The sequence below is a fragment of the Artibeus jamaicensis genome, unplaced genomic scaffold (assembly GCF_021234435.1).
Source record: "Artibeus jamaicensis isolate MK-2021 breed Jamaican fruit bat unplaced genomic scaffold, CSHL_Jam_final contig_786, whole genome shotgun sequence".
NCBI classification, from domain to species: domain Eukaryota; kingdom Metazoa; phylum Chordata; class Mammalia; order Chiroptera; family Phyllostomidae; genus Artibeus; species Artibeus jamaicensis.
In genome coordinates this window covers 3,842,019-3,862,385 of record NW_026521971.1, presented here as the reverse complement: position 1 = coordinate 3,862,385, position 20,367 = coordinate 3,842,019, and the positions used below count along the sequence as shown (strand labels likewise).

Sequence of the window (20,367 nt, the reverse complement as noted above, 5' to 3'; positions counted from 1 at the left end):
TGGGCAGTTAGGTAGGGAAGTCAAAACCTGAGTAGAAATACAGTCTTACTAAAAAGAAAGAATTTAGGACAAACTCAGGACTAGAAAAGAGAGGCTAAACCCCAGGAAAAACAGAGTGGCCACACTCAATTATGTATAAAAATGCTTTACAAAATATTTGATCCCTAAGCTACATATTCATGAAACAGGAACCAAATAAGCCTAGTCATGGCTAAAAAAATTAACAGAAATTTCTGATACCACCCATTACAAAAAAAATTGAGTTTGGAATATGGGTCCAACCAAGTTGATTTCCTGTTTAAAAAACATAATTCCCACTCACTTAAATCCCGATATATTTAACAATGGTGGTATTATAAAGAAATTAAAATGTTACTTTAAAATTTCAATTAAATCCCTAACATGAATGATGAAAACCTTTAAGTAACATGACACAATGAAAAAATATATAACATGAATCAGAAAGTTTTAATTTCAATTCCTCCTTAGCTGATTGATGGCTACGAAATTTGGTCAAACCAATGTATTATCTTATTTTACTTAAAAAATGGAGTCATAATAATAATAGCACTGCTGTAAACAAAAGTGAGATAGATGATGTAAAATCTAGTTCTAAATTAAGAGTACAAAGTAAACATCACTCAGTACACAGAACAGTACCTGACCCAGTTAGGTATTTAACGGGCATTTCATTAAACATTACCTCCATGAAGAGACATGCAAGGATAAGATGCTCTCATTAAATCTTTCAGAAGACCATCAGCATGTTCCTGCTTATCCACAAATATAATGACAGATCCAGATTCTTGATAATGGCCCAGAAGCTCAAGTAACTTCAAGAATTTCTTTTCTTCTTCAATCACAATCTGAAAACAGCAAATTAAAGTTAATGGAATAAAAATGCAAATAAATCTCTTGAACAAAAATACCGATTTTATTTGTGGCAAATGGATAAATGACAACACCTTGCTAAATCCCTAGGAAGACTTAGAAAAATTTTGATGATTTAGTAAACAAATAGGACAAAAAAAACCTCTAACTTTCAGAGAAGCAGCAGCCTGCAAACATGCACAAATGGTCCCCTCTCTTCACTATACACCCCATTAACCAAAGAATGAGACCCCTATGTGATGCTCCCACCTACCAGCCCCCCACTTCTGGGGGGAGAAACTACAAGTGTATCTTAAACAGTCAGTGTCATGAATAGCACATGTTCAAGTGTATCTAGTAAACGAGGAAAAGGCTGCAGTTGATGTACACTATTTAGTTTTAGAAATTATCTGCCTGCATCACAAGAGCGATCTCAAAAGGACCACACACAGCCTAAGCATCAGGGGAACTGGAGTATCCTAAGGACTGTACCCACCACTTGCTGCTCCACATCCGAGCAAACCACACTCCTTCCTCCAACCTGCACTTCAATGGGTTTACTCAGGATTCTGCGAGCCAAAGCCTCCATAGCTCTGGGGAAAGTAGCTGAAAACATAACTGTCTGCCGATCAGGACGGACATTATCCACAATGCGCATGACCTGAGAAAACATTATAAAATCAATATGGTGAGTGTGATCTCTAAAAATCAAATGATGTTAAAACCAAGCAGAAGAAACTTTTGAAAAGATCTATTCAGTGACTTAATTTGCTTCTCAGTTTTCCTCTCTCGAGAAATGACAACTCTATCTCTGGCTGGTGTGGCTCAGTAGATTGAGTGCTAGTCTAGGAATCAAAGGGTTGCTGGTTCGATTCCCAGTCAGGGCACAGACCTGGGTTGCGGGCCAGGTCCCCAGTAGGGGGTGCGCAAGAGGCAACCACACACTGGTGTTTCCCTCTTTCTCCCACCCTTTCACACTCCTGATGTTTCTCTCCCTCTCTATCTCCCTCCCTTCCCATCTAAAAAATAAATTAATAAAATCTTAAAAAAAAAAAAAGAAAGAAGAAATGATCATTTTAGTTATCCACGTGTTTAGGCCAAAAAATCTAGGCACCATCTTTGACTCCTTTCTTGTCACACACCCAATCCATCAACAAATTCAGTAGTCTCGATCTTCAAACTGTATCTAGGATGTAACCATTCTCCACTGAATACCACTGTTTACCTTCATTTATTCAAAACACTTTTATTGAGCAACCATTATGTGCCAGGCATTTTTCTAAGTGCTTGACATAAGCAATAAAAACAGACAAAAACTTGTATTTGTGGAGCTTATATTCTAATGGGTGAGACAGATAAATATATTATTCGTCAAATGGTGATAAGAGATACAGACACAACAATGAACTTGGACATACTGTTGAGGAGGTGGTGGGATACAGGCCCCTGAGGCCTCAGTGCCTACAGAGCCCTGGAGGAGTCGAGAAGTCCTGGGATTCGCGGGATGACTGGTGTAAACGAGCAAAAAAAGACCTAATGAGAGTTTCAAGCAGGTAGTGTTGAGTGGTCAGAAACTGGGAATGGTGAAGGTCTTGCCAAGAATATAAAGAATTTTAGGATCACATTTTCACTCCAATCTGAGATGATACGAAATCTGAGAAAGGAACAGTTCTACCCACACACTTGTAAATCCTGGTTTCCTAGCTAAACCTCAACCAGCTCTCACCTCACCTGTGTCCTAAAAGGTCTCCCCGCCTTCACCCAACCAATCTAAACTCTGTTCTGCACCAGTGCTTTCAGATAAAACTATTGGTTGACCACAGACATTTACTTTTCTTCCCTTGAAAAACTCTGTAAAAATACAGGGATTTAGTCCTTTAGTCAAGGACTAAAGGTGGATTTAGCAGTAAACTAAGAATAGAGTGCTTAGTTGAATAAGGCCATGAAGCACACATACACCGCCCATCACCCTCCTCAAATATATAACGGTATTATTTAATCCTATTATTATTTACCATAACTACTAGAGGAGATAAGTCGTAACAAGATAAGCATACTGGAAAGTGAGCTTGGATAACTCAAAGCATAGCTTAATCCCAAAGCATCTAGCTTACACCTAGAAAATATCATACAAACATGACTGCTTTGAGCCATATTTTTTTTTAATTAAACAAACAAATGAAGACAAAGATGACAGAAAATGGCAGCAATATTTTGATTAAATGGTATCTCACTTAGCCAACCCAAGAACTCTGAATACCACAATGAGAACGAACTGGACTTTTGAGAAGCAGTTCCCTCACACCCAACCTATCACGTTCCTCTTCTTCCAGACGGTCACACTTCACCACCTAATCCACCTAATTTTTGCATAAATCTGGGTCAATTTAAGTCTTCTTTAAAGCATTACAGAAGTTCCATAATTTTCTACAGATGTATCTTACATAACTTTTATCAGGTTTATTTTTCATTGCTTTTGTAAAATATTTTCTAACTTGCTGGGAAAGAAATGTAATTGATTTTGTTCATTGACTTTGTATCCAGAAACTTTACTATTTTCTTATCAATTCTAATTCTTTCCCCACAAATCAGTCTGAGTCTTCTCCAAGGGTGCTGCATCTCTACTCTCCAAGCATGAGATTCTTCTCTACTTGCTCGGACCTCCTCTAAAATGCTGACTGCTGAGTATTTACATTGCTATTTCTCTCCCTCCCTTCCCCCTCTCTAAAAATAAACAAATACAAAAAATTTAAAATAATATTTTTAAAAATGCCTTTCCTATATTTAGACAATGGTTTTTTTCTTTATTCTAAAATAGGGTGGACTATGTTACTTAATTTTTCTAATCTTAAACTGACTTTGCATCCAAAAGATACCGACTTCAATATGCTATATAGTTTCCTAATATATTTTTTAGAGTTTTGTGTCATTGTACATGAGACTGCAACTTGTATGATGTTATCAATATTACACTGTCCTATTTTAAAATAAATGGACCATTATGAAAAAGTTTGAGTTTCTTAAAAAGTTAACCTTTCTTTTTAAAGATTTTATTTATTTGTATTTAGACAGATGGGAAGGGAAGGAGAAAGAAAGGGAGAGAAACATCAATGTGTGGTTCCTCTCATGTGGGCCCTACTGGGGACCTGGCCCAAAACATCCTGCAACCCAGGCGTGTGCCCCGACTGGGAATTAAATCAGCGACCCCTTGTTTTGCAGGCCCGCGCTCAATCCACTGAGCTACACCAGCCGGGGCTTAAAAAGTTAATTTTTAAAAATATTTTATTGATTATGCTATTACAGTTGTCCCATTCCCCACCTTTATTCCCCTCCACCCTGCACACCCCTTGCCGGCCACACTCCCCCCTTTTAGTTCATGTCCATGTGTCATAAGTTCTTTAGCTTCTACATTTCTTATACTATTTATTCTTGCCCTCCCCCTATTTTCTACCTACCGTCTATGCTACTTATTCTCTGTACCTCCCCCCTCCTCCCACCACACCCCGCCACTGATACCCCTCCATGTGATCTCCATTTCTGTGATTCTGTTCCTGTTCTAGTTGTTTCTTAGTTTGTGGGGGTTTTTTTCTAGGTTCAGTTAAAAGCTGTGATTTTGTTGAGTTAAAAATAAATTTTCATCAAACCCAGCAATTCTACTCTTTGGTATCTACCCAAGAGAAATGAGGAAATAAATCCCCACAAAGACTTGTATGTGAATGCTGATGGCAGTAATAGTCGTAACAGCCAAAATGCGGAAATACAAATGTTCATCATTTGTGAACATTTGCTGGCTGATGGAGAAACGAAATACGACACAGACCCAAACAAAAGTATCGAAGTACTGACAACGTGCTGTGACGCGGCTGAGCCTCCAACACAGTGTGCTGAGGGAAAGAAGCTGGACGCCTATGCTATGATTTCATTGATGTGAAATGTCCAGAAAAGGCACATCTCTACTGACAGGAAGCAGATCAGTGTCTGCCTCGGGCTGGGGGTGGGAACAAAAAGTAAGTGTGAACGGCACGAGGCACTGTTCCGGTAACGGATACGCTGCAGCGCAGGCCTGTGGGGAGGGCCGCGCAAATCGCTGTGTGCACCAGAACTGCTGTATTACACACACAAACACAGGTACGTTTTATGGTGTATAATTAGACTTTAACAGAGCTCTTTTAAAAATAAAAGATTACAATGATGTTATTAATTGGTGAGCATTCCTTCTTTTTCATACTTTAAAATAAAGTATAATTAGGAATATAATTATTCATTCCATGAATGTCTGGAAAAATTTGCTAGTAAAAAATAACCAGGCACTGGTATTTTCCTTGTGGGAAAACTAAAAGTTCATTTCTTTAATAAATGTTAAGACTATTTCAGTGTTCTTGTTCTTGAGTCTATTTAAAGCTTTCAAATACACTGGCATACACAAAAACGAACGTGGAGAAAATACATTTGCAAGGGGAAGAAAATTCTCAACAACCTAGTTCCACCTTCCGTCTGAGTCTTCAATTCCCTCTACTCGCTTTCTAAAAATAAACCTTGGGCTCTACTCAAACACATGTAAGAAAAGCACGTTCAGTATCTGCCCCTCCCAGAAACTAACCTGTTTCATCTCCAAATGTCTGTCTAGTCCTTTGTCACATTATGCTCAGATCAAGCTCTGCACATCTTCCCCAAAGAATAAATTGTGTTTCTTTCTTTCTTTTTAAAGATTTATTTACCTATCTACCTAACTACCTATTTATTTGTTTGTTTATTTATTTAGGTGGAGGGGAAAGGAAGGAAAAAGAGAGGGACAGAAACATCAACGTAAGAGAGAAACATCGACTGGCTGCCTCTCTCGTACATGCCCCAATGGAGGACCGAACCCGCAACCAGGCCTGTGCCCCAACAGGGAATGGAACCGCCAGCCTTTCACTCTGCAGGGAGACATTGAACCGACTGAGCCACACCACAGTGACCTTTCACATGACAGACTTCTCCACAGTGCGGAAGGATGCTGTTAAGTCCTCTCCTCCAAGTTAAATACTCCTCACATGGCTCAAGCGTCACCATGCCGTTTCCTCCCTTTCGCACCCCCCGGATCTCACTCAGAATGCGGCCCTGAAACTGAACCACAGTGCATGCACTCTCACACGACGGGCAACACATTTCTAGAGATACATAAATAACTGAGAAGACTGCAGGCAATTTTAATCTTATCCCTTTCCAATATCCCATTTCTGTCACTGCAGTTTGTGATTTAAAACAATTTCTGGCAACTCATTTTGCCCTTAACAAGAATTTCTAGCATCTTTTAACATGTATTTCTCTAAGTTTATAGCACTAAAATTCTGTATTTGAGCAAAGAGCATGTGTGAGGAATACGAATGTCAGGCAAATGCTTCAGGCCTGAGATTCTACACCCGGAGAATGCAAACATGTGCTGACTAGACCATGAGGTGGTCAAAAGTACGAATTAAAGCAATTTATTTGGGAGTATACAATAAAACTACAAAATACAAAATTTGAAAACTTAAAGCTTCTTTTATTAGCATTCTAATTTTACTAATGATGGGGTTTTGTTTTGAGTTTTTTTAAATTACCGATTTAGAGAGAATGGGGAATACGGAGGAAAAGGGGGGGGGGACATCAATGTGTTCTTCCACTTAATTATGCCCTCACTGGTGATCCTTGTATGTGTCCTGACTGGGGATCAAACCCACAACCTCGGTGTACTGGAACGGTGCCCTGAACAACTGAGCTGCCCAGCTGGGGCCCACGATGGTTTCAGATGGCCAAGGAAAGCCTGCACAAGTACCTCCTAAGTGAGTTTTATGGACAATTAAAAACATAAGCATCTATTTCAATTTCATATGTCCCTAACCTACTATATAACCACACAACAGAAATGTGTGTGAGAATTTTAGAGACCACACAAAAATTTCATTCTTATGGTTGTTTCATGGTTTATTTTACAGTTGAAAACAGTAAGGAATTTAATGATTACCTGTGGTTCAAAACCCATGTCAAACATTCTGTCTGCTTCATCTAAAACAACATACGTCACTCTTCGAAGATTTGTGACCCGACCTAAGATAAGGGGAAAAAAGAGACAGAAGGAAAACTAAAAATCAGTCACCATTCATTTCATGGCTACCAAGAACATTAAAAAACTGTAAAGGGAACTAAAATGCCTGACATAACCAGAGGGGCAGGTTAGGTATCTTTAAACAGTGGAAAGAAATTCTGGTCTACAATGTCTTAATCTAATGGCAAATACTTTCTGACAATGGATATATGAGGCCCTTTAGTTTGTCAAACTCGTCTCTTGCATACCATCATAGGGCCTGAAGAACCTGTAAAATTCAGAAAACAGCCCTCTCCAAAACACATCATAAAACTAAGACTGAGATGAAGCATCGAGCCACATCAGCCATTATCTGACCGCACCACCTAGGAAAAAACATATTAGAGATTACAGCGTATGTGTGGAAAGCAAGTTCCAGTGCCAACTATTTCAGAAGCAGAAAACCTTTCTTTGTATTACCTTATAACCTACTTCCATAGAGTAGGAAACTTCTAACAGGCACGCAAAAAATTAACAAGAAGCTATGCAACACATTAGGTAGCTAACGTATCGCACAAAAACTAAATACCAAAACGTATCACATAAATACATTTTTCTATACAAAGATACAAACTCAATTTTACTAAGTGCTCCCACTGGTTTAAATACATGTGACAGGCTTCTTAGGCAGTGAAAATTAAATACATAGACAGAAAACCCTTTCCAAACAATTAACACAGGCACTTCTATCAATTGTTGAATCAATCACCTAGCAAACAGATATTAAATATAACCAAAAGCACAAATACGGGAAAAGGGTAAAATTAATCAAGATGAATTTCAGAAGGAGACTGAATCAATGCAGCGTTGAAAAGAAATAAGGGATTATTCCATCAGCATTCAACCCAAAACTTCCCTTATGCTAGGCACGCACGGTGACTTATCAAACAGTTTTGCTGCCACTCTGCCAGCTTCACACAGAACTGGAATTAAATATATACAGAAATTCCAGCAGAATGCTGTTAGATCCATGCTCTATTTGGTTTTTAAATCTCTATTGTGTATTTTCTAACTACTGCAACAAAAACCTTTGAAAGCATTTTCTCCAAAAAACAGAAATAAGCCCCAATAAATGCTTTCTAATATTTAAGTATTCCAAACTACCATTTGCAGCCCCAAGTAATTTTGCAAGGTTGGGAACAGCATTAAATTACCTACCTTTGATGGTTTAAGTCTCGGAAGCCCAGTTCTATAAATCTTGAAGGGCCTTTCTCCACAGAAGTTAAATAATGTCAACAGTTTAGTAACAGTTTTGATAGGGAATAATTTAACAAATTACAACATTTGAGCTAAAAACATGCAATATTTACAAAAGATAAAATTTCTTGAAGCTGCAATATCTTAATTTATCCAGTATTGCAAGAAAATACTAACACCCGTATAGAAAGTCTAAACTTTACAACAAAAGAAAAGATAGCCCCCCACCCTTCTAACAGGAAAGTTGGGCTAAACCTGGATAAAGAATCCATGTTAAGTGCTATAAAAAGGTCAGATAGAGCTAGTTTTGAAAACAAATTTTCATTTAATTTGTAAACATATTATGAACACTTACAACAATAAAGCTTTTTACAATACAAATTTTAAGATATTACAGCTTTAAGAAGAAATGTAGAAACCTTTAGATGGTTTCTTCTATCTGCTGTGATTTAACAAAAATGTATAGAATTCAAAAAGGAAAAATGAGAAAAAAAATCCCCAACTTACCACTGTTAGCTGCTAACATGTCAATCATTCGACCAGGTGTACAAACAATAATTTCAGCACCTCTTTTCAGTTCAGCAATCTAATTAGAAAAATAAAAGAACTTTTATAGTCTGTTTATCGCTACTGCTTATTCAAAGAGATTTGAAATACTTCCAGGGTCTTTGCACAGCTCCATGAAGAAACAGGTCTGATCAGAAGAGCCCACGGCCCCCCGTTCACTGCACCGGCACGCCGGGGCCCTGCTAACGTGCAGTGGCCACACGGCTGCACGATGCTATAACTTTGAAATCGATAAAAATCAGAGATTTTCACCAATTTTAATTTGACAATCCCTCAAAACCAAGAAGGAACTTGAGACAGCAGTAAATAAAGTAATTATAAGGTGAATGTTTTTCTTTTTTAAAAAAGATTTCTTTTTTTAGAGAGAGGGTAAGGGCGGGAGAAAGACAGGGAGAGAAACATCAATCAGCAGCCTCCTGCACGTGCCGCGACAGGGGACCCAACCCACAACCCAGGCACGTGCCATGACCAGGAATCGAACCGGCAACATTTCCCTCTGCAGAACAACACCCAAGCAACTGAACCACACCATTTAGGACTATAAGATCAATGTTTTTCTAAACGAGAATTGTTTCCATCACGATTCATGAAATCCATTAAGTCCAACCAGCATTTTAAAAATGGAATAGAATGAAAAATATTACAGTGTGTTAAGACTCTAAAACTTCTGTTCGACTTATATGTATAAACATACTAATCATGCATGTCCCACGTTACTTTGCAAATGAATTTCTTACTATAGGCTGTGGTAAAAAAAAAAAAAACTGACAAAGATAAACTTAGAAAACTAAGATCAAGTGTTCAAAATAGCACTGGGCTAAGAGAAGCAAACTTTCCTAAGGTGTGTTCTAGAACCTGAAAACACAAGTCCTCAGAAAGAGTTTTGTGGTTAACTAAGGTCAGAAAATGCCATCTAATTTAACCCATTTTCCTAGCAATACAATATATTGAACCTAAGCACATTAAAGAGGAAGAAGTCTTGTGAGAAAGCAACTTGTTTTAATTTTGTATAATCCGCCATGTCCAAACTTATTTGATCATAGAATGAACCCAGCTTCTTTCTTCTAGTTAAAGCAAAATATCCAATGACTCTCTTTTTTTTTAATGTATTGGTTTTAGAGACACAGAGGAAGGAAAGACAGAGAGAGAAACATCCATTTGCTGCTCCACTTGTTTATGCATCATTGGGTGATTCTAGTGTGTTGCCCTGACTGCGGAACAAGCCTACAACCTTGGTGTATCAAGACAACACTTTAATCAACGATGGTCACTGTTTAGAAGACACTTGGAGAAATGTCATATTAAACAGTGACTGAAGGTATGTTTAAATAATTCTTCCTGAAATCATTAAAGAATTAGCTGAAAATCTGATATTAATGCATCCCACTCATTACCACCTTTCAAAGGTGTCACATAAATTAGAGAAAATACATGGTGTGCAGAAATCAGAAGACCTAGGTTCCTAGATAAACTACACCTTGTTAGCCTAAGGACTTTGGTCAAAGTACTTAACCTTCCTGAACATTTTCTTACATATAAAATAATACCTGCCTTCCTTGAGCAAAGAAAGAGAAATGAGAAAGCTAAGGTATAAGGAGCACTAAAAAATTCCAATATATAACCTATTCATAATTCATTCTTAGTATTTCTTTCATATGTCACTGTTTAAGATTTTAGAAGCAATCACTGTACAAAACATCACATTATAAAATCATTCAATTTAAGAATAAAAATAGTGAATGTCCCTTTCGTAGCTACCTGCTCACTGATTCCTGTTCCTCCATAAACACACACCACTCTCAGCCCCAAGGTCTTCGAAAACTTCTTGCACTCCTTCGTAATCTGCAAAGCCAGCTCTCGAGTTGGCGTCATGATCACAGCTGAAAAGAGAAACATGTCAGATGCCTAACCACCAAAATTCTTGAGAGGCCATGTTTTAAAGTGTTAAATTTAACTTCTGCAGTAAAGTTTAAATCTCTTGGTCTAATTTTTCTTTTTGTTTTGTTTTATGTACCTCTGAAAACCCTGTTTCAAAAGCTTTATAAAATAGCAGAGATTGTGATGGAGGACAGTTTTAAGTAGATTTAAGACCATGTTATAGGAAAATAAATCAGTTGAATACCTACTCAACCATCACGAAAATACTTGGTTGAAAGAATGCAAGTCATTCTCAACTGCAAACCACAGAGCAAAGACAATCAAGCTACTCACTGTGCTGCAGAGCCATTCCCCGGTTTCTGGAAACAACCTTGGTCTGAGGGGCACAGACAGAGAAGAAATATACTGTGCCCTAAATTTCCAAGAGAGAAGCTGGTAACAACCTTCCAAAACCCTACTCAGATTTGCAAAAGAGAGCTCTGCCAAATGAATCAAGAGATCTGAATCGGAAGACCAAATACTGAATGCAGCGCTGGCACTACAGCCTTTAAGGCCAAAAAAAAAAAAAAAAAGAAAGAAAGAAAGAGAAAGTAAATACACTTCCCTACAATCTTCTATGTTGAGTTTATAAGTCCACTGATACTGGGCTAAAAACAAACCTCAACATAAATGAACAGATAGATGCACGAGGAGTCTACCTGCCGAGTCAGAGTTTAAAAACTGAGCTGTGCCAGGAGAGGCTGTTTTTGTACTTCTGAGATGTCACTCCAGAGCTCTGAAGATTCTCACTCCACCTGCTGGTAAGGGGAAATCAGCCCCAAAGTGCCAAATTTATAAAGGAAAGGTATATATACATAAAGATATCTTTACTGTTTAATTAAGAACAATATAATGTGTCAGGTCTTTCTGATTAACTGACAACAAAATTGTTATCTGAAAAAAGTTTAATGGAAGAAATTGTACCTATTGGCCCCTCTCCTTCTTCTAATGACCTCTGATCCATGATATGTCTAAACATGGGCAACAGAAAAGCAATAGTTTTTCCACTTCCGGTCTTGGCAATGCCAATCAAGTCTCGTCCAGACATTATAGCAGGAATTGCCTGAGATTGGATTGGTGTGGGCTTTTCATAGCCGTGCCTTAAAAAGAAAACCAGAGGAAAACAAGGTAAAAAAATTAAGATCTCTTCGGCTGTCAAAGTTCCCTAAGAATAAGGTTTTCCAAAAATATGGTATATCCATGCAGTAAAATGTTTTTTGGCAAAAAGGAATAAAGCCCTAAGACACTGTATGTACATCCTGGCTGACCTTGGAAATGATTATGCTAAGTAAAAGAGGTCAGTCACAAAAGACTCTACACTGGTATGCTCGCCTTTATACAAAATGTCCAGAGCGGACAAATCTACTGAGCCAACAGGGTAGTGGGCTGCCCGGGAAGGGGAAAAGGAAGCGGACAGACTACTAATGGACACAGGTCTCTTCAGGGGATGATAAAAATGTCCAAAATTTGTTAATGGTGAGAACTCCATAACTCCACGAATACACTAAAGAATCACTGAATTGTACACTTTTAAGGATAAATTTTGAAATGTAATAAATTACCTCAAAAAAGCTGCTTAAGAAAAGACTTATTTTTCTCTTAAGAGTAAAAAGTATAACCACAGAGGTATTTGTGTGAAAGGACACTTTTAAGCAGCGAGACTTTGTAAAATGAGAACAGCCACCACACACTTACTTTTTCAGAGAATTTAGGATCTTCATGGAAATTCCACACTGGACCCAAGACTTAATCGGCTTGGGGCAACCTTTTCCCTTGACCGTGATGCCTTCCATTTCCAACCGAAAGACATTCACCTCTACAAAACAAAATCCAGACTAACAACTGTTAATTATTGTTCCATTATTAGTGTCTCCTACTTTCCATGAGGCATGATAACATTAAGAATCTATTTTTTTTTTTAGTGCTACCACAGATTATTCCATAGAAAAGCAGTGAATAGCTCAGAGAGGCAGTTAAAGCAATTACTGTTGCAACCAACTAGAGATGAAAGGAAATATCCCTAGTTCTACAAGTTGGCTTTTATTTTATCTTCAATTCCAAGAGCAATAAAAGAACAATCATTGACAAGTAATATAACCGTCATCTTCTCCAAGCAAGAGCTGCCCAGATTACCCTTGTTCTACCAATATTACAGATGCCACTGGTTCCTAACTCCCCAATCCCAGAAGGAAAAACTAAGAATATGCTGTTTGCTAACTTCCCATGAAAAGTATTTCCAGCCCTAAAATTCCCAACTATATGGGCCAAGTTTTTTCATTTTTTTAATACTTTCAGAAATACACCAATTCCTCACAATTCTGAATTTTTGCAGATGATTTTTCCACTCTCTAGAATGAATTCTTGCCTTCTAATTTCCTCTTTCAATTCTCCAAGTGCATGAGGCAATTCCCCCAACTCAGGTATCAACTAACAGGCCTATCTACATCCCTCCTGGATGAAAAAAAAAAAGAATATCCTCTTTTGTTCCCACAATAACCAATATATATGCATAAAAGAATTTTACCCTCTTGAGACATTTTTGCTAGTTCTGGAACTTCAACATAAAAGTTCTTTCTGAATGGTTCGTATTCAATCTTTCCATGATCCACTGGTTCCAGAAGCTTTCTCTGTTTTGTCTGATAGCCTGTGAGAGCTGTCTGCAGGTCCACTTCTTCCTCTTCTGAAGAATACTGTAATTAAAAAAAAGTGCTAAACTCATTTCTATTTTCTCCTTATGGCAATCAACATCTCTAGCTTTTAAAATCCTCCTCTCCTACAACATGTTCTTTGGCTTTTACTTTTTAAAATTCTGAATTTTTAAACCTGGTATTTCTTCTCTTTTCCCTTGTAGAAAGTTGCATGAAAAGATAAAGCTAAAATAATAAGATAATCTCATACAGCTTTAATCAAGTTTTGCTATAGTTCCCTATATAAATCTTAACAATGCAGGTTAATGGGAAGAAATTTCACTGCCACTTCATTTCTTCCCTCCCTATCGTGTGTCTGAGATGAGCTGAAGAATCGCAAGACAGAATCAAAAGTGAACATACAGCAAGAGGTCAAAGGTGTCAGAATGCGCTACCAGCTGGGTATTCAGCCACTGTTAAGAATGGCAAGAATTCCTGACAGCAGTCTGCATAACTGACAAGCCCATCTCCATCAGTGCTTCCTGGTAAATATCCACACTTCCAGGGCAGTATCATGAACAAAGTCAAATTAACGAAAAATTACCTCCATGGCATCCTGGTCATTCTCCATCAGCTCACCTTTCTTCTTATCAGCATCTACAACTGCTTTTTTGGTTGTCACAACAGTGACAACTTTTGTCACTGTTGGCCCAGACTTCTGAAATAAAAAAGGAATATAAGATATTCTGCAAAGCTGAAATAGAAATCATACACCAACTGAAATAACTGTCACAATTTATAATTTGAATTAATTTAATTATTACAGGAAACTAAATGAAAAGACAAAAAGTCGTTTTCTCACTTGTTTAAATTTTACAGTGCAACACATCACATTGTATTTTATAATACGTTAATATGGGGTGGGCAAAAGTAGGTGTAGTTAGCTGTTTGTATGGAAAAAGCACACTGGTTGTGATTATTACAATAGCTTTATTAACTGTGTTTCACATACTCACAATTTCTGTCAACTCTATATATATGTACTTTACTGTATATGTAATTTTAAATAATATTATGTAAATAATTTATTTTAAAACACTACTAAATGGTACTTTTCACTTATTTGACAAGTAAGACACCATTCTGGGAGCTCAGGATAAATCAGTAAACAAAACAGGTCAAGGTCACTGCTAATGAGGAGCTTTTATTTTAGAAGACAAAAGGGACCAATAATAAACATGATGAAAAATTAAATTATATAATTTGTCAAATGGTAATAAATGGCATTTAAAAAAGAAAAACAAACTAGGGTAAAGGGGACAGGAATGTGAAAGGTGCAAATGCTGGCCAGGTCCAGGGAGGACAGGACCTACTGAGGAGGTGACAAGTGAGCAAAGGTACTAAACAAAGATGACGATGGTGAGAGCATTTACAGCTGAAATTCACCAGTATCTCTGGTACTGAGAAAAAGGACTGGCATTTCTGAGATGGGAGGAGGAAACAAAAACATTATAAAGTCACTGAAGTCACTGAGGTCAATGCAACAATCAAAATCAAGTTATCCATTCAACTAGGAATATAAATCTTCAAAAATAAAATAAAATTCCGTACCTTTTCATTTCCCCCACCACCTTTTACACTTCTCATATTAAACTTTTTTACTTCCTCCTTCACTTCTTCCATATAAGCATCTAATGGATCTAACTCCTCACCCTCCATTTCATTCCCTTCCTTTTCAGCTTCTGCGGGATCATCTTCATCATCTAAAATATGAAAATACACTTTCTTTGCACATGTTTCAAAAGCAAACACTTTATAGTCAGACCACGCACCCCCATTCTCTTGCTACGCAAACACCCTCCTTCCCAGTTAACTCCAGCACACTGCAGTTCAAATACAATTGAAAGTCTTTAAACCTAGCATGTATTACTTATGAATAATAAAAGAAATAAATTATAATAAATTACAAATTATTAAATTGAAGCAAAAGAGTGTGCCTAAAAAAGGGAATTTCTCAAGAGAATGCTCCTTTCTGTTACCTACACACACTATTTGGAAACTCACAGCATACAGCACTGTTCCCAACCACCAAAGCAAACAAGCCCTAAATGATTCCACAGAGCTCATCTCAAAGGACTTAATTATACTTTTACTGGGCACAACTGGAGGTGTTTAATTGCAATAAAAAGTATCAAATTTCAAAAAAAGTCCTATGTGAGCAAAACATAAAAATGAATTTCCATAATGCAATATAGAATTGTACACCTGAAACCTATATAATTTCATTAATCAATGCCACCTCAATAAATTCAATTAAAAAAAATGAATCTCCAGTATTAAATCTTTTTTAAAAATACATTCTTTTCAGACTTCCGGTCAAGATGGAGGCATAGGTACATACCTTTGCCTCCTTGTGCAACCAAAAGAAGGACAACAAATTAAAAAAACAAAAACAAAAAAAACCTGCCAGAAAAACAAACTATATGGAAGTCTGACAACCAAGGAGTTAAAAAACAAATATGCATCTGGACAGGTAAGAGAAGCAGAGACCAGAAGCTGGGGTGGAGAGGACTGGCGGCAAGGCAGCAGCTCTAGGACTGAGCAGGTGGCAAGGTGGCGGCCTGCAGACTGGGCAGATGGCAGCTGGCAGCACAGGTGGTCCCACATTTGTGTGTGGATTAACCAGCAGAACAAATGGGGAGCGAGACAGATCATGTACCCCAGGGTTCCAGCGCAGGGGAAATAAAGCCTCAAATCTCTGACTGAAAAAAACTGTGGGGGTTGTGGCAGCGGGAGAAACTTCCATCCTCACAGGAGAGTACACTGGACAAATGCACAGGGACCTAGAATGTACACAAACCCACCCACCAAGGAATCAGCACCAGAAGGGCCCAATTTACTTTTGGGCAGCGGAGGAAGTGACTGGGAGCAGGCAGAGAGCAGAGCAAGTGGCCTTGTTCCCCTTTGGGCCCTTCCCCCACATAAAGCACCACAGTGCAGCGATGTGGGCTGACCCACTCTGGTGAACACCTGAGGCTCCACCCTTTACTACGTAACAGGGATGCTGAGGAGGAAAAAAAAAAAAATCAGCCCAAATGAAAGAACAGATCAAAGCTCCAGAAAAAAATAGCCAACCTATCAAATGCGCAGTTCAAAACACTGGTAAACAAAAGGAAGCTCACAGAATTGGTTGAATATGTTCGCAAATTAGAGAAAAGAGTGAAGGCTCTTTCCGCTAAAAAGTGAAATAAAGGAAAATGTACAGGAAACCAACATTAATGGGAAGAAAACTGGGACTCAAATCAATGATTTGTACCAGAAGGAAGAAATAAACATTCAACCAAAACAGAATGAAAAAAACAAGAATTTTAAAAAACAAGGAGAGGCTTATGAACCTCCAAGACAACTTTAAACGTTGCAACATCTGAATTATAGGGCTGCCAGAAGAAGAAAAGGAAAAGCAAGACATTAAAAACTTATTTGAACAAATAATGAAGGAGAGCGTCCCCATTCTGGCAAAGGAAGTAAGACTTTCTGGAAGCCCAGGAAGCTCAGAGAACCCCAAAGAACTTGAACCCAAGGAAGCACACACCAAGGCACATCATAATTACATTACCCAAAATTAAAATGAAGGAGAGAATCCTAGAAGCAGCAAGAGATAAGGGGGCAGTCACCTACAAAGGAATGCCCATCAGACTATCAACTGAGTTCTCCAAAGAAAACTTACAGGCAAGAAGGGACTGGAAAGAAGTATTCCAAGTCATGAAAGGCAAGGACCTACATCCAAGATTGCTCCATCCAGCAAAGCTTTCATTTAGAATGGAAGGACAGATAAAGTGTTTCCCAGATAAAGTCAAGTTCAAGGAATTCATCATCACCAACACCTTATTATACGAAATGTTAAAAGGGACTTACCTGAGAAAAATAACAAAAATATGAATAGTAAAATGACAACAAACTCGTAACTATCAACAACTGAACCTAAAAAAACAAAAGCAAACTAAGCAAACAACTACAACAGGAACAGATTCATAGAAATAGAGATCACATGGAGGGGATCGGCAGGGAAGGGAAGAATGGAGGAAAAGGTACAGGAACAAGACGCATAAATGGTAGGTAGAAAATAGACAGGGGTAGGTTAAGAATAGTATGGGAAATGTAGAACCCCAAAAACTTGTATGTATGACCCATGGACATGAACTAATTAAGGTAGGGGAATAATGGTGGGAGTGGGGGCACGGGGCGGAGGGGAATAAAAAAGAGAAACAATGGGACAACTGCAATAGCACAATCAATAAAATATATTAAAAAGAAATGTATTCTTTTTATTTACTGACTTTATCTTTAGACAGAGAGAAGTATCATTTGTTGTTACACTTACTTATGACTTCATTGGCTGATTCTTGTACGTGTCCTGACTGGGAACCGATCCCACAACCATGGCATGTCAGAACGATGTTTGAAACACCTGAGCTACCTGGGCAGGGCCCCAGTATTAAATCTTACAATTACACTATTAGATATCAAACTAAAAACCCTGTTAAATATGTTTAACTATTTTTTTAAAGATTTTATTTATTTTCAGAAAGAGGGAAAGGGAATGAGAGAGGGAGGGAAACATGGAAATAACTGATCATTGGCCTCTCACACACCCTCAGCTGGTCCGCAATCCAGGCATGTGACCTGACTGGGAATCAAACCAGTGACCTTTTGGTTTGTAGGCCAGTGGTCAATCCACTGAGTCATAGCAGGCAGAGCTAATTACTTTCTTTCAATTACCTTTCTTTAAAGCACAGAAAGAAAAACTAGTAACACATTCTTTATTCAAGACAATCTAATTTTTTAATATAACTCAGACATCACCACCACTTAAAGACACAACCCATTCATCTATGTAATCCACTCTTAGTGAACTTTTTTTTTTAAAGATTTAAGATTTTATTTATTTATCTTTAGAGGGGAAGGGAAGGAGAGAGGGAAAGAATATCAATGTACAGTTGCCTCTTGTGTGTCCCCTGCTGGGACCTGGCCTGCAACCCAGACCTGTGCCCTGAATGGGAATTGAACTGGTGACCCTTTGCTTCACAGGCCCGCACTCAATCCACTGAGCTACACCAGCCAGGGCTTCTTAGTGAACTTTAAGAGGAAATGAAAAATTCACAGGAATTGCCTCAGAAAATGAGGCAAAATTCCACTTTCCTAGAAAATTCCACTTTCTTCCTTCACTAACAAGTCAAAATCAGATATGGAGGGAAAATGTTTCTGTTTTAAATCATAAAAACTCAGAGGAGAGACCTGAAAACATTCCCTTCCTTTACCTCATCCCTAACATTCTTGTTTGTAGTAAAAACTAAGAAGCTATTTCCGGCAGTGCTCTGGGGGGGGCGGACGACAAGCCCGCACCAGTCCAGCCTGCCTACGGTGTGTTACCACCGCCTTTCTCTCTCCGGAGCTCCAAGGGCCCTTCTGCTGCCCCTGAAACTTGTTTCCTCAGCCTACACAGCCTAGCCTGCTCACTTCTACTACCCAACTTTCTAAATAAACTTTCTCTTATAATTTCAAAAAAAAGCTATTTACTGACTATGCCTTTAAGTGTCCACCTTTCCACTCTAAAGTAAAATCAGTTATGCTTTATAAACACTACTTTACAATTTCAAACTTAACATATGTGTTAAAAAGGGATATTTAAGCCCTGGCTGGTGTAGCTCAGTGGACTGAGTGCGGGCCTGTGAAGCAAAGGGTCACCGGTTCAATTCCCATTCAGGGCACAGGTCTGGGTTGCAGGCCAGGTCCCCAGCAGGGGACACATGAGAGGCAACCACACATTGATGTTTCTCTCCCACTCTTTCTCCTTCCCTTCCCCTCTCTCTAAAAATAAATAAATAAAATATTTTAAAAAAAAGAAGTTTGTCTTAAAAAAAGATATTTAAAACCTCCATACATACACCCAGAAGAACTGAAAGCAGGGACTCAAACAGAATAACAGCAGCATTATTCACAACAGCCCACAGGGGCAGGCAACCTACATGTAGCAGATGAACAGAGAACAAAGTGCGGTGTGTACTGTGTGTGTGTGTGTGTGTGTGTGTGTGTGTGTAAAACATGTAAGTGTTGTTGAGGCATAAAGGAAAACAGAATTCTGATACATGCTCCAGCACGGATGAGCCCTGAAGACACGACGCTAAGTGCAACAAAAGGACAATTGTACGATTCCCCTTTTGTGAGATACCGAGAATAAGCAAATTCACAGAAGCAGAAAGCAGAATAGAAGGGATGGGGGTGGAAGCAAGATAGACTCATTGTTTAATGGGTACAGAATCTGTTTGGGATGAAGAAAAAGTTCTAGAAATGAACAGTGGTGATGGTTGTACTTTGAATGTACTTAATGCTGTGAATTATACACTTGAAAATGGTTAAAATCATAAACGTTACGTTGTATATGGCTTTCCACAATAAAAGAGAAATGGTCTAAAAAATACCAGTATTAGAATTACTCATAATTCTAGAATATTCTACATGAATAGTTGTAGGCTATTAGTCTAACAAGTGAACATACCATCATCATCTTCTAAACTCCATTTCTTCCCCTGTTTCATCTCTTCAATTTCTTTTTTCAGTTCCCCTATGTTCTCCATGGCCTTCTTGCGTTGCTCTTCTCGCCATTTTTCTACCCTTTCTTTCCGCTTTCTCATTTCTTCTTCCAGCTTATTTTGGTCAAAGTTCTTTGGGGGAAAGAAAGAGACAGAGGAAAGCAAAGATTAACAATTTTAAGTTACTGTTATATTCCAAGTGATATTCCAAATATTTTCTTCAAAGTATAAAAAAAGGAAAAAACAGATGTATATACAAACTTCTACGATGAGACCAGATTGAGACAACATATCTTTTAAGTATATCTGTAAATACACCGGCAAAAGGAAAACAGAAAAAAAGCATCTTCACCTGAGAAAGCAGAAAGCCAGACTTCAAACATCATAAATTAGGCTCATTTTAGTTACAAGAAATATGTACACATAAATTCAACTTCTTCCTCCAAGCAGAAACTACCTGACTTATCAAGCCAAGTTCTGTACTTATCAGTTA

At 38.1% G+C, this 20,367-nt stretch overlaps 1 protein-coding gene across 5 annotated transcripts in view; it reads right to left on the bottom strand.

The window, feature by feature from the left end:
- Positions 1-20,367, bottom strand: part of DDX46 (DEAD-box helicase 46) — a 50,952-nt gene that overhangs the window by 16,692 nt on the left and 13,893 nt on the right. For 4 of the 5 annotated variants that reach the window (XM_053672754.1, XM_053672756.1, XM_053672755.1 and 1 more), the window contains exons 5-15: positions 19,841-20,006; positions 14,896-15,047; positions 13,889-14,002; positions 13,182-13,347; positions 12,353-12,473; positions 11,582-11,757; positions 10,499-10,620; positions 8,681-8,759; positions 6,857-6,939; positions 1,367-1,531; positions 704-866 (exon numbers count right to left, since the gene is read on the bottom strand). In XM_053672754.1, coding sequence (XP_053528729.1) covers positions 704-866; positions 1,367-1,531; positions 6,857-6,939; positions 8,681-8,759; positions 10,499-10,620; positions 11,582-11,757; positions 12,353-12,473; positions 13,182-13,347; positions 13,889-14,002; positions 14,896-15,047; positions 19,841-20,006 — 1,507 coding nt within the window. The remainder of the gene's footprint in view (positions 1-703; positions 867-1,366; positions 1,532-6,856; positions 6,940-8,680; positions 8,760-10,498; positions 10,621-11,581; positions 11,758-12,352; positions 12,474-13,181; positions 13,348-13,888; positions 14,003-14,895; positions 15,048-19,840; positions 20,007-20,367) is intronic. The other variant, XM_053672757.1, reaches the window with a different exon arrangement.